Raw genomic sequence first — 19947 nt, 5'->3', positions numbered from 1 at the left:
AAATATAATAATCTATCAAAAATGTAATAAGTTAGTTCATAAATGTCATGACAGCATTGTGCCTTTATATTTACCTAAAGCTCAAGAACTACAAGTATAAAGGGGGAAAAACACTATTTGTAAATTGATGATAATTGGAAGGGCATGCATGTAATTGCCCATACAACGCATGTTCTTCGAAACTGTAACAGAAATCCCATGACCTAGAGTCTTAGCCTTGACTCAGAGTTGTATGCACACCTGGAGAACATGGTGAGAGCCTTTACAAGAGAAGGCTCGTTCAAATGAAGCTTAAAAAGAAGATGTATGTAAGACCAATGCAATGTGGTCACAGGGAATACAAAGACATGCTTTGATCCTAATGTACCACTAGTTGGCAGTATGGGGAAGTTACTTTGATACTGATAAGGACTGAAACATAACCTCACACCTCATTATTTTTGTCAGTCAAAACAGCATAATTACACAAGAAGGAATTACGCATCAAATTCATGGATACATTTCTGCTTTTTTAATTATTTGATCATTTCTATTATTAAATTAAACTGTTTGTGAGGCATCTAATCCACAAACAATCATAGAACGGTGTATGTTTTTGGTCATTCATGATTAGCTTGGATTTATAGGAAGCTTGGATTTATAGGAAGTGCCGTATATTAAACGAGAATTACAAAAAATATTTAATTTATGTATCAAATTTAACACCTTAACCCAGTAAGTGTAGATTATTTGATCTAGCAGTACATCATCCCATATATTGTCAAATTGTCTGACCCATTTTATCATGTAAATTTGAGGGAAAGGGGATTCTGTTTTCTCATGAAACTATATAGACTGGAAATAAACCTTGTTTAGCTGATGTCAGATCATTTTAATGATACTTTTCCTCTGTACGTATGATTTTTAATACCTTTGAATTAATTCAAATCATAATAGATATTCAGTCCCATTTCAAAGTGTTTTTGAGTCATTTTCAGATATTCAAAGATGTCGTCTCCCAGTCTAATGCATTGAAGTAATAAGTAATATAGATCCTCCTTCCGAAGCTTCAAAGGCAACCAGCACATACTTCAAACAACCATCATGAGCTGCCAATCATGTTCCCGAAGAAGACAAACAAAACACAAAATGCTAATGAAGCCAGAGACGCATCTACAAAGTAAACCAAAAATTAGAGCCAGATGCCATGATTTACAACATGCAGATAACCAAAACACTATGTCATCTTATATACCAACAGAGGTTCAAGCAAGGTCTAAAAACTCACTTATCTTTTCTTGTCTCATGAGTAAATGACTTGTAGCCTGCTGCTGCTATTCTGTGTTTACGTGTGTGTGTGTGTGTGTGTGTGTGTGTGTGTGTGTGTGTGTGTGTGTGTGTGTGTGTGTGTGTGTGTGTGTGTGTGTGTGTGTGTGACTAATCAATCCAACATTTTGCTTGCAGTAGAAAATACCAGATATCTGGCAATATTATATCACTACCATATTGTATCTACACACAGTATTTACGCATGTTTATTAAGGAGTTTATTTCTTTACTGTTTTGAGTTGTTAAATTGGTTCACTTGTATCACTCCTCTGATCTTGAGCTACAAACAACTGAATAACAGATTATGGTAAGTGTATTGATGCATTACACAAACTGTATAAATAATTGCATAAGTGTGTCTTCACACTGTAAAAGGTCACAGTGTTTAAAAATAGTTTCTTTATTTGTGCGAGAAACAGGTTTCCATCAAGACTGACACCTCGCTGTTGTTTAAACCTTTGAAAAAAAAAAAAACCTGTTTCCTGCCTTGACGTTTGACAAATACCGGAAGGTAGGATAAATGTCAAACACTTCTGTGGTCAAAGGGTTCTCAAGTCAGCCTCAAACACAGAGGCTATCCTCTACTGACAGTTTGTTTCATTTTGTGAGAAGGGTCTCAGATCTTATCACGCTGTACGTGTCGGTGTATACAATCTGTGTATACAGCACCTTTCTGCATAGGCTTAGGAAAGGAAATGTCATGACTGCTGATAACGGATGGCATACAGACATGCAGTGTCAGCCCTGTATAGTATATGTGCTCTGTGGTTCAAAGAAGTGTAAATTGTGTCACAATCACAGCCCAGAAGTGTTTCCTAAGGTGTCTTCAATCCACCTTTTCTTAGTTGTAATTCATAAGCCTTTTGGTAAGTGACTATTAATATAGGTTTCGATTTCCTCAGCAACGGAAGCTTTTTTTTTTCAGTTTTTCTGTTCTACTCATTTCCCTGTCTTAGACCACTCATGTGGGTACTTTATGAGACGCCAAACGTCTGGCCTCAATCCCTATCCACATGTGTACAGAATATGTGATCACAGAATCAACAAATAAGGAGTATTTCCCCCTGGAGCTCCTGAACTTCAAAGTACTGAAGGGGGCTTTGACATCTTGGCCCTTGTTCTGCGTGAATATCTCAAACCACAGACTCCTGTCCTCAGGACAGTACAAGACAGCCAGGGCAAAGCAAAAGTTCACCTTCACTGATATTTTTCACAGGTTGTGCCCCTCAGTATTTTGTAGTTTTGTTTATGCATTTGATATCATCAAGAAAATGTAAACAAAATCACATTTAAAGTGCTTAGCAATTCATGATGTTTGTGTTTGTATGGAGTAATTGCCATCATGGTCCTCTTCTTCACCTTATGAAGTCCCGGACAGGAACAAGATTATTATTGTTGTTATTATTCTTTTCCTTGGCACTGTATAGCTATGTGTCAATTAAAAGTTAAAACTGAGTTGATGGCAGTGAAATAGTGACATGCACCTACAGTCCTGGTTAAAATTGTATCGGTATGCACAGTGGAAAGTGTACACGCAGACCTGCAGTTGCACCACGCCGTTGCTCAACTGTGATGCTGGCAGGAAACTCACATGCCAAGCATGTACATATCTATGACGTGCACACACACACACACACACACACACACACACACGAACAAACACACGCACGCACACACACCGCACCCGCATGAGCGTCTCAGCCCCCACACTTTTTGATACATCAAATAAGGAAAGAGAGCCTCTGACATCAAGGCTGTTGTATTCTACAAACTTGCATTTTCCATGTAATAAGGAAAAGGCGGACTCCTGTTTATTCTACAAAAAAAAAAGGTTCGCTTTTTTTCCTCAGTGCACCCTCAAAGACTCACGTCCTTCTGGTCGCTTCTCCCGTGCAAACCTGACACTGTGTTAGGACTTCAGAATTGTACCAAAAAGATTTCCTCTTAAAGCGAATAAAAAGCATAGTATTCCAACAGAGATGTCATTCTATGTTCTTACATGAGTAGATATCTGCATCAGCAAAGTAGGAAGCAGCATACTTAATTTGCATACTCAATGCAGTAGTTCTTTAACAGATTTAAATAAGTTTTAAGTACTGTTACTTTCCCCACACTGTTCCTGTTTTCATTGTTGGACCTTTTCCTTCTGGTTTGTCCTCTGCCCTGTACTTTGATGAGAAACATATCCTCCCTTGTGTAAGTAGGCTGTGAAACTGCAGGGGAGACAAACGCAATACAAAGAGACAGAAATATCAGAACCGCATCCCGACATTTCATATTCTCAGTGATGTCACCACTCTCAATTACAGCTCCGTCTCCCCCAAACCTGACCAATACATCTTATCAACATTGCCGATGAGAGCCCTAACACTCCAAATTAATTGTTTTTGTGTATGTGTTGGTTTCAGCAATCAAGAAAAATCACACATTTGAAATATGTGTGGTAGTCGTTTGGTCAGCATCGCAAAAGCAAGCCTATAATCATATTCACCCTTAAAGACATCCTGATTGGTTTGTGTATGGCACTCTCATGGTGTCAGAGCTGTGAATTATATGGGTTTGCAGAATAATGTTTGTTCCCATGATTGATCCACAACTGGATGATATATGGTGAGAAGTAGTCCACTGAAATACATTTTTCCCACAGTCTGGATGGATAAGCCAGTGTAGACACACAACACCACAGAAATACATACGCATTCACAAACACACACACAAATACACACACACACACAAATACATACGCATTCACAAACACACAGACAAATACACACACACAAATACACACAGACACACACACACACAACACACAGACAAATACATACACACACACACACACACACACAGACAAATACACACAACAAATTTCTATACAATCCTCTTTTGTTTCACAATGTCTTGCTAAAAAAATTCTGTCTTAAATTTAGCAGAAAATGTTACTTCACTACACTAGTGCATGGTTCTAAGATGTTTTTGACATTTGATTTAATCAAATTCAGATTTTTTTCCTCCAAGGTAAATGTAAAAAAATATTTGTGCAACAAATGCAGAGGCTGAGCTGAAAATAAACATCTTGCAAAAGCCAATCAAATGATGTACACACGCACACACACAACTGCAAAACAAGCACAGCTCCACATCCTGTCATACAGTAATCCATTTACCACATTAATAGATCTGCTCAACATCTACAACATGAATCGCTGGTTTGAGTTCCCTTCCCACCACACACGTTTCAGATGTCACAAGGATTGCTGCTAAAAATGGCAAACTGACTTCAAAAATTCAACCTTGCTTTTTTATCACCTCTGAGGCTTTTTCACAGACATCTGGATGAGAGGTATCTGTGTTTGAAACAACTCGAGTCCATCAAAGCTGGATGTTAAGCACCAAAAGTAAGCTCAATCTGTGGCCGTTTGTTCAGTGTCTCCGTGGGGTGTCAAGATTTTATTTGTTGAGGAATAGTTTATTTATGCCAGTTTTCAGACAGTCATGTCAATTACTATCAAATTTACTTCAGCAAGCCCCCTCACAGAATAGCTGGTGGAAACAAATACTTACATGCTATTTTAAACACTTGGGTATAAGAACATTTGAACTGGTACATTAGTATGCCAACTATACATTAAACTGTCCCATCACACATCTTGTGCAGGTTCCACCTCAGAATTCCAGTTGACTGACAGTACATGTTACCTTTAGCCACAATCCATTCAAGTTCCGTCTTGACTCTTGGATGAATAACTAAAAAAAAAAATTGTAAAAAGTGAAATTAAATTTGGTCACATAAATAACTGGATATACCAAACAATGACTGAATTCTTAAAAGATCTCATGTTGAAAATCGAATTCTGAAAGGGGAATGTTTTAATGGAACAGAGAAGCATACAAAATAAACTCACTACAGTTAGCCAATTTATTCTATTCATAATTTATTAAGTAAAATTAAGTATACTTAAAGTATACTTAAGTCGTCTATAATATTACAACATTTGCAGTTGCTTTCATTATTACATATAAGACCTTTGGAAGTTGTGATGGCTACATATTTCTGTATAAATGTAAAGTGAGTCCTATTTACTAAAAACATAACTATTGCATATCACATTCTCAGTGCCATGGCCATATAAATACGTTTTTCTTTAATCACATAAAAATGATGATGGATCAAACTGTACCTGCCATTTTCACCACGAAGGACCAGTATGGCTCAGTCCATATGCCTTATGGCATTCACTGAAAAAATAATATTTCACTAGGTCACACTATCTATCTGACTGTAGTGAAAGAAATGAGGATTCACTGCAAAGGGGAACGCTCTTTTTTGAATCCGTCTTGATTACATTTTTGTAAAGCTATCGTCAGAAATGCTTGTAGATGCTATTCTGTTAAAGTGGTTGTGGATGGGCCATGCACCCAGCATTTCAATATTGATTTGTAAAGTCTATGAAGTTCCCATAGGCAATACCTGACCATCAATGTGCTGTGGTCTCATATTTGGTCCCATTGCACCAGTAGGACCAGAGCTGAGTATATGGAGCTTTTCAGTTCAGCACCAAGGGCTCAGAAAGATTCCACACAGTCCCCTCAGCACAGAGTTCTGGAGAGAGACTTGACGATACCATATGTGACACTTTCTTTACAAAGAACCCTGTAGGGAGCGAATCCATGCCAAGCCAAGTTATTTCTACTCCTAAAATGAGTTATCCAACTACACGTATTACATAATGGAACACAATACAATTCTTTCTAGTATTAAGCTCTTTCTATACTGAAAAGCATGGGTTGGTCAATCTAAGTACTGTGTGTCAGAACACATAGGAGCCTGGACTGACTGACCTTTAGTTCAGTGTGGCCACAGTAGACCCCAGTCATAAGGGTGGAACATGGTCCTGAACAGCTCCCTCTACCAACACTGGGGGCACTTCAAGAATTGATTACAAATTCTGTTAAATGATTGCGAAGCACCTTCACTGGGATTTAAAGTAGGCATAAATATAAACACCATTTTCTGAGGTCTTTGCATGGAGAGGATAGGATAATCTCAGTCAAGAGTTAAGCTGCACAAAGCAATGACGATATCTGATATGCTTATTTGCAAAAGGATGCATTCAGTGGGAAATGCATTTTCATTATTTAAAAGTTGCTTATTGGTGTAACAAAAGAAGAAAGAAGTACGGAAAGAAGGAAGATAGAAAGAAAGTAATATACACCTGTTTGGACCCAAGTAGACAGTAATATGAGAGAGTTCACTGATCTCAGCGAGGACATAAAATAAGGCTTTCTCAGGGGCATAATTCATCTGGTGTCAATACGTTTCATATGGCTGAAATCACTGGATCATGTCCGTGTGTGTGTGTGTGTGTGTGTGTGTGTGTGTGTGTGTGTGTGTGAGACACATTATTGTTCCAACCACAGTAAAATGTCATACATACCCATAAATTCTCTGGGTATCTATTTCAACTTGACTTTCATATGTCAAGTCAAAAAACATTTTAGTTTCACATGATGATAAGTCCCAGATGGAGTTAAATCATTTGCGAAAGGGAGACCAAAAATGAATTCTCTCATAATGCCTCTAAATGTTCACATAACACTGATCTTTCAAGATGAAGCTACTGAAAAGAAACACCTAAATACAAAATATCAAACACTAAAGAGAAAGAAAAATGTTTAGTTCAGCCCAGCAGATACAAATTAATAGTATTCATCTGCAGAAAGAGTTCAAATTTGATTTGGTAATTTATGACTATTTCTCTTTGATGTATAATGGATATAATTTCTATAAACAACATTCATTCAAATTCTTATATATTGTCATGCCATACAATGACATGAAAGTCTAGCACACATACATCCAGCACATCATCAGTGGAAACCTCATCAAGTCTCATTGGGGCTCAAGATGTTTAGTTTAGGCAGCACCTCCATCTGAATGTTCCCCTGTTGTTCCTCAAGGGGTCAGTCTTTTGCTCTCTTTCTGACCTCATCATACTGCTTTCAGCCATATATCCTGTGTCACTAACATACCACTTGTCCTAAATGCAGTTCATTAGAGTGTGAATAACTTCTGTGGCTGTCGTGTTGTCAGGAAATCCTGTAACAACAACCAGATGGATCACCTTCTAATGCTGAGATCCTGTTAAGCACTGAACTAACTCCATGCTGCATATGTCAAGCATTACACAAAAGCTCAGTATACTTGGGGATTAAGCTGTGGTGCAAAGACGTCAAAAGTGGTGACGAAAATGCTTATCTTCATGTTCATGTTCTGGCTTTTCTGTGTCATACCCATACACATGTGATATGTCACTTCCTGTGTAGTGATGATATATGGCACATATCAGACCATCTGAGAGAAAGAAGAAAAAAAGAAGAACGTCAACTGTTGTGTTACCTGGAAATAACGGTGCATTGGGTGGAGTTTTGTTCTTCGAATTCTCTGTGTCTTAATTCCTGCCTTATCCTTAATTAATTAATTAATGATCTACTGCATGGCAGGATAACTTTTCTTTCTGATACGTTTAGCTATTTCTTACCTTGCTCATTTCCTCTGTTGTGGCTATGGGTTTTCTTGCACATTTCTCTCTGTCATCAATAAAATCAGATTGAAACTGATAATATATAAGGGAGACAAACAGATTGTTGTAAGCATGTATTAGCGAGCAAGTATAAGACGGATACAGACTATGGTCCCCGCTGTGAAACTGACCTAGTGGAGTTTTTTCCATGGGTCTATGGGTTTGACCCTGGTATCCCACTACAATCTAGTAATTACATTCTAACTATGCTGTAACAACGGAAGACCAAATACATGGTGCTGTGTGTAATCCATTGGTAATGTATGCACTGTGCAGTGGTCTTTCATCTGCATAAAAGGGTCTGTGTATTTACTTATGTGGGCTTCTCAATCATATATTAAATATGGATAATATTGAGCAGAGTTCTGCCATACCTCAACATATGAATATTAAAAAACATGTATAATTAATGATTTGGTTCCACAACACTATTTATTACTTCCATGTACTGTTTTTAAGTTCATTACATATAACATTTTGAGTAATTCAAGTAATCTGTGTGACCACAGATAGGAGTCACATAAATGGGTATAGAGATTTACATAACATGGTACATCTGTATAAGAATGTCATTAATCCTATGGGATTATATTTCGATTTCATATCAAAGGGACTAAATAGCTTTAAAAATAGACCTTCTGTAAGTGCCAATTGCAAGCAGTGCTTTGCTTGTGGGTTGAGATCATATTACCTACAAAAAGATATTTTTACTGGTTGTGAATATGATATTAGCTTTATATTTATCAGCCATGGATTCTATATGATCGCCATGTACAGAACCGTAACCCCACTCTCTGAAGGGGTGCATACACAGAAGGCCTCACGCTCCCTCTGACATTGATACACACATACGCCAAACAATGATCCATCATGAGAATCCACATCCTTCTCCCCACCACATCACTCCCTAACCAGCGGAAAAAACTGATCCCACAATCCGCTGTTATCCATGGACTCAAAACTCCACCCGCACACTTGCCACTACAAAGGCACCACTGTGAACACATCATTTTAATAACAGTAACATCAGACTCAATGGAGTCCGTGAAAAGACCAGTCTGTTGTGTTGTTTTAATAGTTCCTAATCTAAAACCCAGACAAAAAAAAAAACGGCATCTGTGATCTTTCATACCAGCTTTGATGTTGCTCATCATTGCCATTTGAATTATTTGGGGATAATTTATTATTTGTCAATCAATGGTCGTTGCTTAAAACTCTCACACATAGCATTCTTGTTGTTTGTATGACCCAGTGTGCTCATCCCTTACAGCCTGTTCCAGAGGAATCAGAGGTCGAGAATAACAATAAGAGAGCCATAAGGCATAAGGATGAGCATAAAGCTTAAATCCTGATGAGGCCGTATTTGCGTCATTAAGTGTATCGATAATTGTTTCAGATCCAGTTCACACAATGCACGTAAATCAACTCTTTTCATCTTTTCATCTTAATAAATCAGTGTTGTAGGTTTTATATGGCAGTAGTTTAATAGCAAATAATGACGATTATCATACAAGCCCCCTCACATACAACGACGTTCCAGTTTAAAGATACTTGTAATGGAATATAAGTTTTGAAGGCTGTTGGTGGAGGCACTCTGTGCTAATGAAATTAAAACTAAATCAGATGTGACTTTGAAGGCTTAATGGCATTTTAATCAGATGCAGCTGTGTCAGTGTCACCCCAGTGCAAAAGCACTGCAAATGTTTATTTGCAAGAAAAGAAGAACTACAACCCACCAGCCAACCAACTTGTGAGAGAAAGGCTTCAGATGAAACGCATACGCATTATAAATTAAGAGGGGACCAGAAGTGTCTTTTCTGTGTGGTGCAATATGAAGTAGCGGATGGTAACACTGAGAATTGAGCAATATTGTTCACAGCTATACAAAGGTATAATATGGTTTCAAACAAGACAGCGCAGATAAACGGTATTTTCCACTGAGGAAATGACATACTTTTTACAAATGCACAGACTACAAACTTTCCTTAGCATAGTAGAGCACATTTTGGCTAAAAGGTAGAGTAAGGAACGATTGCATTTTTTTTCTATTCTGCTATTAATAAACGTGGCTGCGTGTCTGTGTGAAAAAAAGCCAGACTGAGAAAAAGCGAATGAGAATGAGAGAGAGAGAGAGAGAGAGAGCGAGAGAGAGAGAGAGGCAAAAGAGAGGGAGAGAGGCAAAAGAGAGGGAGAGAGACTGGGAGAGAAAGCGGGAAAGAGAGGGGAGTGAATGGCTTGGCAACACATCAAAGGCCCCGGCAAGTCTCTGCATTAACGAAGCTCTTTGTTTCCTGCCACACAGATTACAACAGGTCTCTCCCTCCACTGCCTGCTCTGGATCTGTGCTGAGGAGGCACACAAACGTCAGGACCAAAGTCTCTACAGCTGAAGCACCGCTTCCGGTGACAAAAAAACACACTTTTCAGGCAGGCAAAACAGCAGATCAGAGACAGGATAGTGTGTAGCCCAATCCCCTAATTTCAGTTCGTCGTAACACTGACCGCCGTGGTCTTAAAAAGCAACCCTGAATCATGTTGTCTGGACAAGTTGGTCTGGTGACTGTGGGTGAACTGGGGGAGTGAATGAAGAGAGACACAGGGGTGTGGTGGAGGACTTTCTATGGTGGGTCTGTCAGAAAACAGCTACCGTTAGCGGGGTGGGGGTGTTAATGGTGGACATCTGGGGTCCAAGACTCCGTTGTTCCCCATTACCATCCACAAAGAGGATCTAGAAGCTTCTACAAGGAACTGGGGCTCCACCTGAGTGGCAAATATGAGTGGCCTGCCACCACTGTGGTAAAATGGGTCAGGGCAAACTTCAGAGAGTACAAGGGGTGACTGAGGAATCAGCAGGAGTACAGGACACTGGCCAAGACCACTGTGGTCCTTTGGCTGCCAGCCCATTGAGCTACGAGGTTTGAGGGAATTCTGTTTATGTTTCAATGGGTCCTCCTACTGCCATTTGTAACTTTAGTTAGAATTTAGTTTGATTTGACAAACCCATAACAGCATGGTTTGGAAAAAAAACGAGCTTAAAACATCCCAAGGACACATTTAATTCCTGGACATAACAGGGAAGACTTTTTTGCGATTTTAGAATCACATAATTGTAGTAAGTCTAGATGTGTTTTTTTTTTTTGCAATAGAATTTCCATTGGGTCCCCCTTAAGGAATGATGTTTGGGTCTTTACAGGGATTAGCTTGAGACGCTTACAAAAAGTGTGCATTTTCACACTATGGTTGTTTGTCTGCAAATGTTCTTAGAAAGACCCGCTTATCTTGTCTGACACCTTCTCCATCTACCCAACTCTATGTTTCATACTGTTATTTAATGTCCCCTGGAATTAGTCTACAGCAGATGTGTCCATGCCTCTTCTCTAGGATTTACAATTTATAGGCAGTGACCCAATGCAGAATGAGAGAGGTAAAAAGAGAGCGTGGTCAAGTTCTCTCTAAAACACTTTGTACAACTATATTGCACAAACTGCCATTGAAGACTGCAAACTATCATAATATGGTGCATCTAAATAAACCACTGAGGTTGTACTGAATATGAAGATCTCTCTTTTCATGTTATTGCTCCAAAATCGACACGGTTGTTTGAAGGACGAGCCCTGTCTGTGAAAACTGCCATGCTAGTGTGAGATGATGTGATGTAACAAAAGGTTAGGCCAGGTAGGGTGAAATGTAATGTTAAGGAGGGCTGGCTGATCAGGCTGAAAGGAGACTGGGAAGTGAATTATTATTCAGTTTTGCCTTGGATTTATATACATAGTACACACATAATATTTTGTAGGCATTTGAAGGTGACTAAGCCACTGAGACAATTCTGTATTGCATTGTTATGTATCAAATGACAGTTTAATTTTATTTTTAAACTTTGGAAAAAACTTTAACATCCATACCTCTGATTCTTGGGGCAAAATACTGCATAGTTGAACACATTTAGCCTGTATAGTTTGAGGATATCCAACCCAAAAAATTAGTCTATCCAAAAGACTTTTCCCTTACATTGCTGGATATTGCTTGAGAGAGCATGTTTTTGGTTGCCGGGAATGACCAATAAAAGGCACACAAGTGGCTTCAGTTAAGAGCAACTCCCTTCGATGTGGGCTAACCCCAATGAAAGGATATGATTTAATTAGTTTGCTGCTTTAATGTGCCTGAAGTTTATTTAGAAGCACAGTATATAATTTTTAGGACCTGCGATCTATCCTTTGTGTCATAAAAGTCTCCAAAGGAACATTTTTAAAGACTAAAAGAGTTTTTAATTGTTTTAGAACCACCATTGAGATTTAAAGCCTCTGATGGCCATAATGCAGTTAACAACTTTTGGCAGTGTAGTCGTGTGCATTCTATTCCACCCAGTGTTTTTGAGGATTGTTTATTATTGATCATGCTATGACTGAAACCACTATTAATTCTACAGACTGATTTTAATAAACCTTTCAAGTTTCAACATTTCAAGTTAGTAATGATGAAAATAATGACAGATCATAAAAATCATAGTATTTGTCACCAACCAACGTTCTCTTTCTTTAAGTGTTATTTTAATGCCCCTACATGGTGGTATGTCTGAATGATCAAATATTTAGTAACGCAATTGCAAATTTTGCAAAGTTATCTATAATGGCAGCATGGTAACCTTAGAGGTTCCTTTTAAGTCACAAATTCTGAATACAACATTTAGGCGTGGAACAGTGGTCAGTAAAGTAGTGTTTTGAACATTATTTCCTGAATGTACAACTTACCTTATTTTCATACTTTTGACATAACAGTAATATGTTCATAAAGAGTTGTGTGGTTCTGGGCCATACCTGAAACCTAAATGTCTGTATTTTCCTCTGCATGGACACCACTTGCCTGGACATTCAGTGTGCTGTGTGGTGGTCATAGTATTAGTCTTTTTCTTAGTTTCACATTTGCTGCCCTTGTTGTGGTGTGGACAGTCAAAAAATACTGTAATTCTGAGAAATGTTGAGGAATGTTCACAATTACCAGCAAAGAATGGAATTGAAGATGTATCGCAGTAGAAGAAGGTGAGTCATGCAAACACTCATAAAGGAAGAGAAAGACTGGCATGAAATGGAGGACTATGACATTTGATAAATGCTGGAGATTATTCCAAAGACAAAACAGGAGCTGCACTGGCAAATATCAGTGATCAGGATATATGGGCACTGAAAAGAAAAATACTGCAAGCATTAGGAAATCATGAAGTAAATGATGTAGAAAACCAGTTCTGTGGAAAACAGCTGTCTATATTTAATCAAGGCGAATAAACAAGGACTCTAAACAACTCATTCATAATTTAGATTTGCATACATTAAACTGCTCATTTTAATCTTTTTATTAATATGCATGTCTGATATTGTATAAATATGCAGCCTTATGCAAATACAAGGCACATTTTCTGTTTGTATTTAATTCTATTTCCCAGCTGTGGCTCATCACATTCATTCAAGTCGATGGATTAAGTCAAATATTACAGCACAGCATGGAGGAGTATAAATATTTCTCAATTAAAACTCAAAAGACCATGCAACTGTATCAACATTAAAAATGCATAGATATGTAATAACGGGGGAAAGGCGGTTTTATTTGTTTGACAAGACAGGAGGCTGCCCGACTACATCAATGAACTACATTCTGAGTTTTAGAGTTTTGTTATTTTCATGAAACGAACAGGCAAGCAATACAATTTGGGCTTCAAGCAGCGAAACAGTCCCAAGAAACGTAACTAAAATATAAATTAACCCATTTGGAAATAGTCTTCAGAAGATTGGCTTGATTTTGCGGTAGGCTAAACGGCACTACAAATGCTCTTTTATCAGATGAACCCTCAATGCGTAACGGCTAACCTTTGACTAGATTTGTGCGGAGAATTAATGTGGACAGGGGAAGTTCCTAAACCTGTTACAACACGCTTTACACTTTAGTTGACAAAATTAAAGAAAAGTTAAAGTAGGCAGTCTAGAGTAGACGTCGTTTTATATTACTCAAACAGTTAGCCTATTCTTTTTTAGTGAAGTGTTAAACTCGTGAATAATGCCAGGGCGTTCAGAGAAGTGATGTCTCTTTAAGAGCGGAACCCTTAGCTGAAACAATTGTACAACCCCCAACAAGTCATTGAATCTGTCAATCACTCGGTCGGAGCTCTTTGATGTTGGTAGTCCTAGCCTTGTCTTCAGCTCAAATGCACTATTTGTTGCTGCCGGGGCTGCATTACTTTCAACTTGCAAGGCTCCGACACAGCATAACAACTTTTGTTTTGTGTCGCGTATTCACGTGTCTCCTGAGAAGAGGATACTAGCTAAGGAAAAAAGTTTTCACCCTCTCATTGGTGAACGGAAACTGCAGCGTTTTAATTTCTTTTCTAAGCAAAATGCCGCAGCTCAACAGTGGTGGAGGAGATGATCTCGGAGCGAACGACGAAATGATTTCCTTCAAGGATGAAGGCGAACAAGACGAAAAGATTCAAGAGAACGCTTTCACGGAGAGGGACTTGGCTGACCTCAAGTCGTCTTTGGTAAATGAATCGGAGATAAATCAGAACTCAAACACAGCGGTGGGTCCAAGGCACGCAGCCGCCTTCTTTTTTCTCTCTGTTGACAGAGCTTAACTTGAAGCCGTCATGTGCAGTGTTAATAAAGACGCAATTCTTTGCTGTTGCGGAGTGTAAAAGATACAGCGAACTTACTAAAACCTGTTGTCTGTCATGATTACTCCGGCTCTTGTAGGTGGTCAGGCGAGGACACCACGATGAGCAGAGAGTTTACCATGAAAAACACAGAGAACATCTCGAAGATGGTAAGGATCAACCTGACCGTGCTTGCGCTTCGTATCCCAGTGGCCCATAACCCACTTAAGAAATACCCTAAATTACATGCTCTACGCGCCTTCTAATAGCAGAATGTCGAGACTGAATGTTGTTGGTTAAATGTCCCCTAGTTCTTGTAATTGCTTACGTTTTGAAGTTGGTGCTTTGCGTATAGTGAAATCAGCATTGTACAAGTTTTCATCTGTGGATGTGTCATCTTTGTTTTGGCAGTCATGTTATCTTTGTGGGCCTATTATTATGGAACATTATGGGCTGTATGTAACTTCTCTGTTGCTGCTCACCCTACATTTTAAAATAATCTTTTGCCTATAGACTAGTAATTATTTTAGCTAAGGCAGGAATGTTGATCTACACCCGTATATAACATACATCTTTAATGTTTCACACACGTTTAAAAGCTGATTGAGTTTGTCAATGCTGCTAAATACACAGGCCATACACCTGGACCTGTTTGTTATGTTTACGTGTGTGTGTGTGTGTGTGTGTGTGTGTGTGTGTATGTGAGTGTAAGTGTGCTTTGAAAGCATTTGTACAGTTCTTTTTTCAGCTAGCAACAGACCAATCCAGTGCAGCATTGGTCACAAAAGGCTATGTTAGACAAGTGTCCATTTTGAGTCTCTTCGTGAGGGGCCAGGTAACTGGTACTCCACTTTCACTTTGCCAGTGAACAGTTGCGGAGGAGAACACCTCAAGTGTCAGACGGAAGATTTAGCTTGAAGATTTTAAAAAGTAACTTGTAAAGGGCATCCACGAATATTTCCTATCTTTTGTATGAAAACATTGTCCTTACAAAAGTGCATTGACATGTGTGATATCTGTTTCTCCGTAGTGTCCAAGCAGGATGGAGGAATGTACAAAGCGCCAGCATACTCAGGTTATCCATTCCTGATGCTGACAGACCCATACCTCCCGAGCGGAACTATGTCACCATCCGTAAGTTGCACTTCAGCATGTTTTTCATTGACAACAAACACAGCTAGAGCTCTGGCCATTTTGAAGGGCCTGTCCGATAGCACCAAAAATGGTTGTGCTCTGAATGTTGTGCTATGGATAAAGAGTTAAGTTTAATTTGAAAAGTAAATAAGTAATCTTCTGGTTACCGGGAGGTGTTTGGAGCCAAATAAATCTCTCTACAAAAGGGGCCAGCCTTTGAGTCGCCCTGGATCAGCAGCTGAAAGTGTGTTAGATTGTACAGATATTGTTTGTTTGTTTGAAGTCAGGGGTGAATAAGTAGAGTTTACAGTTTTCAAAGGGAATGGTGCCGAATTATTCAGGGAAACCATGTTGCCCAGTCATCTTAAGTGGCAATAATTTCAGTTCTGCAAAGTCAGTCTAAACATAACCTCAAATGCAGTCCTAACATTATTATACGCTTTCATTGTGAGGGTTAGTGTAATGCACTAATATAGCAACATTTTCTACAATAGTCTGTATCTTTATCTATTTATCAGCAGTTAAAATTTGAACTGATTGTTTTGACTACTAAAACTGTGGGGGAAAACAAATTTGATGAATCTGATTATTGGAAGCGGATGCACAATTGCTTCCCAGAAAAGAAATAACTCATGAAGGATCTAATTTACATGAATAGTTAATACAATGTCTGTACCAAATCAGGGTAAATCCCTAGACTGTATGGAAAGTTCAGAAGCTGTGTTTGGTTAAGGATTCGGTGAACATTGATTACTGTTGTTGATCTTCCATATGCCAATACTTCTAAGTTCATACTCATTTACCCATCTTTACCTCATAATGTCTGCATTGAAAGAAAATGGCGTCCATACTTTCATTGGTACAGAGGGTAGGTGCAAAAACTAGAATAGTGTTCCTCAATTCTCCCTCTAGTTGTTGCTGAATTGGATTACATCTTGCAACGGATTAGGTCAGATTCAGTAGATGAGAATGTACCTTTTTGCTGTTAATTCCAGAATGCAAAAGGAATATTTCCAGGCAGTGCAAACGAGGGAACTTTTTGGTTTCATGTCTGCTTCAACACATACACGTACACAATGTGACAACTGTGATACGCATGTTTGTTTTCATGCACAAAGTTTTCTGACAAACAGCCACTTTTATCTAGTCCTTAGGTGACAATTATGGTTGTAGAATGCTTAGAGTAAGCAGAGGACACAAGACTCCAAAGTCAACAGCTTTAGTTCTGTCAATCAGTTTTCCCATCAGACAGACAGATTTATTTTTTTCCTGATATTCCCTCCATGTAATTACACAATATGTCCCCCTTGGGATAAAACCAAGAATCAGAAAACAAAGCCTATACAATTCCTATTCTTCTCTGTTGTAAAGAAGCTTTGCAGAATTAGGAAAAACGACATGTACCCCCCTTTCATGGTACTGTAGATATCAGCGGCCCTCACAACAGCCTTTGACAGAAAAGGGAATTTTGGCAAAACCTTAACCAACTATTCATATTCTCTCAATGAACAATTCTGTGTGTGTGTGTGTATGTTTGTCTGTGTGTAATTCTTCAGATTACCACTGCATATTTTGTCATTAGAGAGGATTGCTCAAAGACGGTCCACAGAGCCCTTTCGCCTGTGTGCGCCTCTTTGTCCCCCCCCCCCCTTCCTCTGCCCCGGCCTTAGAGTGCCCTCTCCTCTCCACTGTCCAACCCTCTCTGTGTGCTCGACTCACCATGTTCCTCCATCCTCTCTCATCCTCTTGTTTGCCCTCCGCTCTTCCCTCATCCTTCATTTATTAGCTTCTTCTTGCTGCCCTGCACACAAGTGGAGGCATGTCAGGCATAGTATCGGTCACATAGGATGCAGGACACTCCTTTAGTAAGCAAAGAACAGATGCTTTATGGTGTGGGATGGGAAAGGCTTTAAAAGAATGACTTGTTCAGGTTTACCAGGTTGGCCACGAGCATAATTCCAGTGTGATATGCTTGTGATTGTGTCTTTCCACAAGCTATAAACACTCATGACCACATTTGACAAGCTTGGTTAGATGCCGTATTGATTGCCTCCTTTTTAATTTGACTTAAATTAAATCTGCCCGTGTTTATTGCCGTGTAGCATGCCAAAGAGAAATGTATTTATTTAGTTTTATGGTGCGTGTCGATCCAACGGGAGTCTCTTACGCCCGTGCGGAGCCAAACAGGCCGTAAGTGCTCGTCCCCTCCCCTGACTAAAGGATTCATTACATCAAAAGCCAGGGATTCCACGTCCGTCCGTCCCCCCCACCCCCCCACCAGATCCCATTTCCTTGTCTTGCATTGTGAAGTTGTGTTGACACTGGCTTGTACAACTAGCCCCTTAGTCTCTGGGTAAACAATAGAGGGAACAGTGGCTTAGACTCCGTAATCCGTCCGCAGGAGCGCCGGAGCGCCGGGGCTGGAGAGCCCCGCTTCTGACAGACGCCGATAAGAAGCAGTCCAAGGATTTGCTCCTCTTAAAGAAAGGCTTTTTTCCCCCCCTTTTTCCTCCATGCTCACTAGCTTGTATGAACTACTTGTGGCTGGAGATACGCTCGAGTGTGCCACCCTGCCAACGCAGTGCGTAGTGGGGGGATTATTCAATTAATCAAAGATTTAGGCTCGGCAACTCAGTAGATTTATAACATGCGAGCTGACATTGTGAATGGGCCCCAAACTAGCGTGTGTGTGTGTGTGTGTGTGTGTGTGTGTGTGTGTGTGTGTGTGTGTGTGCACTCGTGCACTGTTTGAATAAGGCTTTTGGCTTGGGAAGGTCACAGCAATGACTTGAGTGAAAGGTAAAGTGGAGGACCGACAGCGGGGATCCTCAGAAGCCACATCACATGAGGACTCTCATACCTCACGAATGTAGCCTCAGGTGGAAGTTAGCAAGTGTCACTGGTTTTTGTTGGGGTTTTTTCTCAAGGGATTGCAGGAAATGACTGAGACTGCTGATTTAAATACAAATGCCGATAAGAGGCCCTCGTCCGCAGCGCTTTGAAGTGGATGGCCTCAAAGAACCCTCGAGAGAAACGTGTTGAAACCTATTTAAAGAGACGGAAACGCTATAAAAATATTTAAAAAAAAAAACCTTTTGAATTCCCTCAGGTGTTTATGGCTATAATTGTTCATGCCTTTTTCCTCCGAGAGTGAGCAAGAGTGACAGTGAGGTAGTGGAGGGAAGTTTGAGTTTTAGATGGAATATAAGCAGAAGATGGTATACAAGATTCCGTGTGTCATTCCCAAACTGCTCCTCACACATGAGTCAGTCAAGGAACACTTAAATGAAGCCATTCAGATTTTCCTCTCTCTCTCTCTCTCTCTCTCTCTCTCTCTCTCTCTCTCTCTCTCTCTCTCTCTCTCTCTCTCTCTCTCTCTCTCTCTCTCTCGGCACTCAGCACTGGACCTGCAAGCAGTGTGTGACCTCTACACACACTGGGTATGGGCAGGTTGAGCTAATAACTACTCTTGTAAAGTCGCCCTCCGTCACAGGAAGTGCTGTTTGCCTGCTCAGTGTTTACAGACGGCCAGGCCAGGCCCATGGGGGTGGGGGTGGGGGTGGGGCACAAGGGTGGATGTGGCACCCAGGTGACTCATTGACCTGAATGAGCACAGCAGAGGGCCGGCGGGGCCAGTGTTTGCTGAGTGGCGTCCCCCAAACCCAATGGCAGGGTTCCCAGGCCCCTTTGAGTTAACTACAAGCAGCACGATCCCAGGTGATGTATGTGGGTTCTAAGCAAACATATTTATATATAGGTTTTGCTCAGAGTGGTTTAATTTCGTGGAGTGTGTGTAGTCCTCCAGTGGACTTCCCCATCACATTCAAAATTTGATTGCATGCTTGATAATAACTGGAATCAGACTGGCGGTGGTGTGAACGCTCTCTGTGTTGTGTGCGTTTACGACTTATATCAAGACGAGTTGCTGGAGTACCCTAGGGCTCATATGACGGAGTAGCACGCCACTCTCTTTCATTCCGTGGCTCTCAGGTAAGCCATTTCCTGTCGCCCGTGCGCTTTGTCTTACCACCCCGAATCGCTCAATGAATCACCCGCCGTAATTTAATGCACTTATAGAAAATGAAAAAAGAGAAATCCCCCACCTCAAGTCAACCAAAAATTCTCCTCTGTTCAGCCAGTGATGGGAACGCTGCAGACTTGTGCGATGTGCGATCTGCCGTCACGCAGTGAGAGACAAAAAAAAAAAAAAGATGAAGATTGGGATCAGTATGACGAGAAGCCTGCTGGCTGCAGATGCTGCGGACTGAGAGTGGGGCGCTAAAGC

The 19947-nt window shown here is 40.1% G+C and overlaps 1 protein-coding gene across 9 annotated transcripts in view; it reads left to right on the top strand.

Moving 5' to 3' along the window:
• Positions 1–13753: 13753 nt before the first annotated feature.
• The window catches only part of tcf7 (transcription factor 7), a 38665-nt gene continuing 32471 nt past the window's right edge, over positions 13754–19947 (top strand). For 3 of the 9 annotated variants that reach the window (XM_031571444.2, XM_031571446.2, XM_031571447.2), the window contains exons 1-3: positions 13757–14456; positions 14629–14698; positions 15559–15662. In XM_031571444.2, coding sequence (XP_031427304.1) covers positions 14274–14456; positions 14629–14698; positions 15559–15662 — 357 coding nt within the window. In that variant the 5' untranslated portion in view covers positions 13757–14273. Of the gene's footprint in view, positions 14457–14628; positions 14699–15558; positions 15663–19947 lie in introns of all 9 variants that reach the window. The other 6 variants (XM_031571443.2, XM_031571445.2, XM_031571442.2 and 3 more) reach the window with 5 other exon arrangements.

The sequence above is a fragment of the Clupea harengus genome, chromosome 8, assembly GCF_900700415.2.
Source record: "Clupea harengus chromosome 8, Ch_v2.0.2, whole genome shotgun sequence".
Classification (NCBI taxonomy): domain Eukaryota; kingdom Metazoa; phylum Chordata; class Actinopteri; order Clupeiformes; family Clupeidae; genus Clupea; species Clupea harengus.
This window is presented reverse-complemented; position numbering and strand designations above follow the sequence as displayed.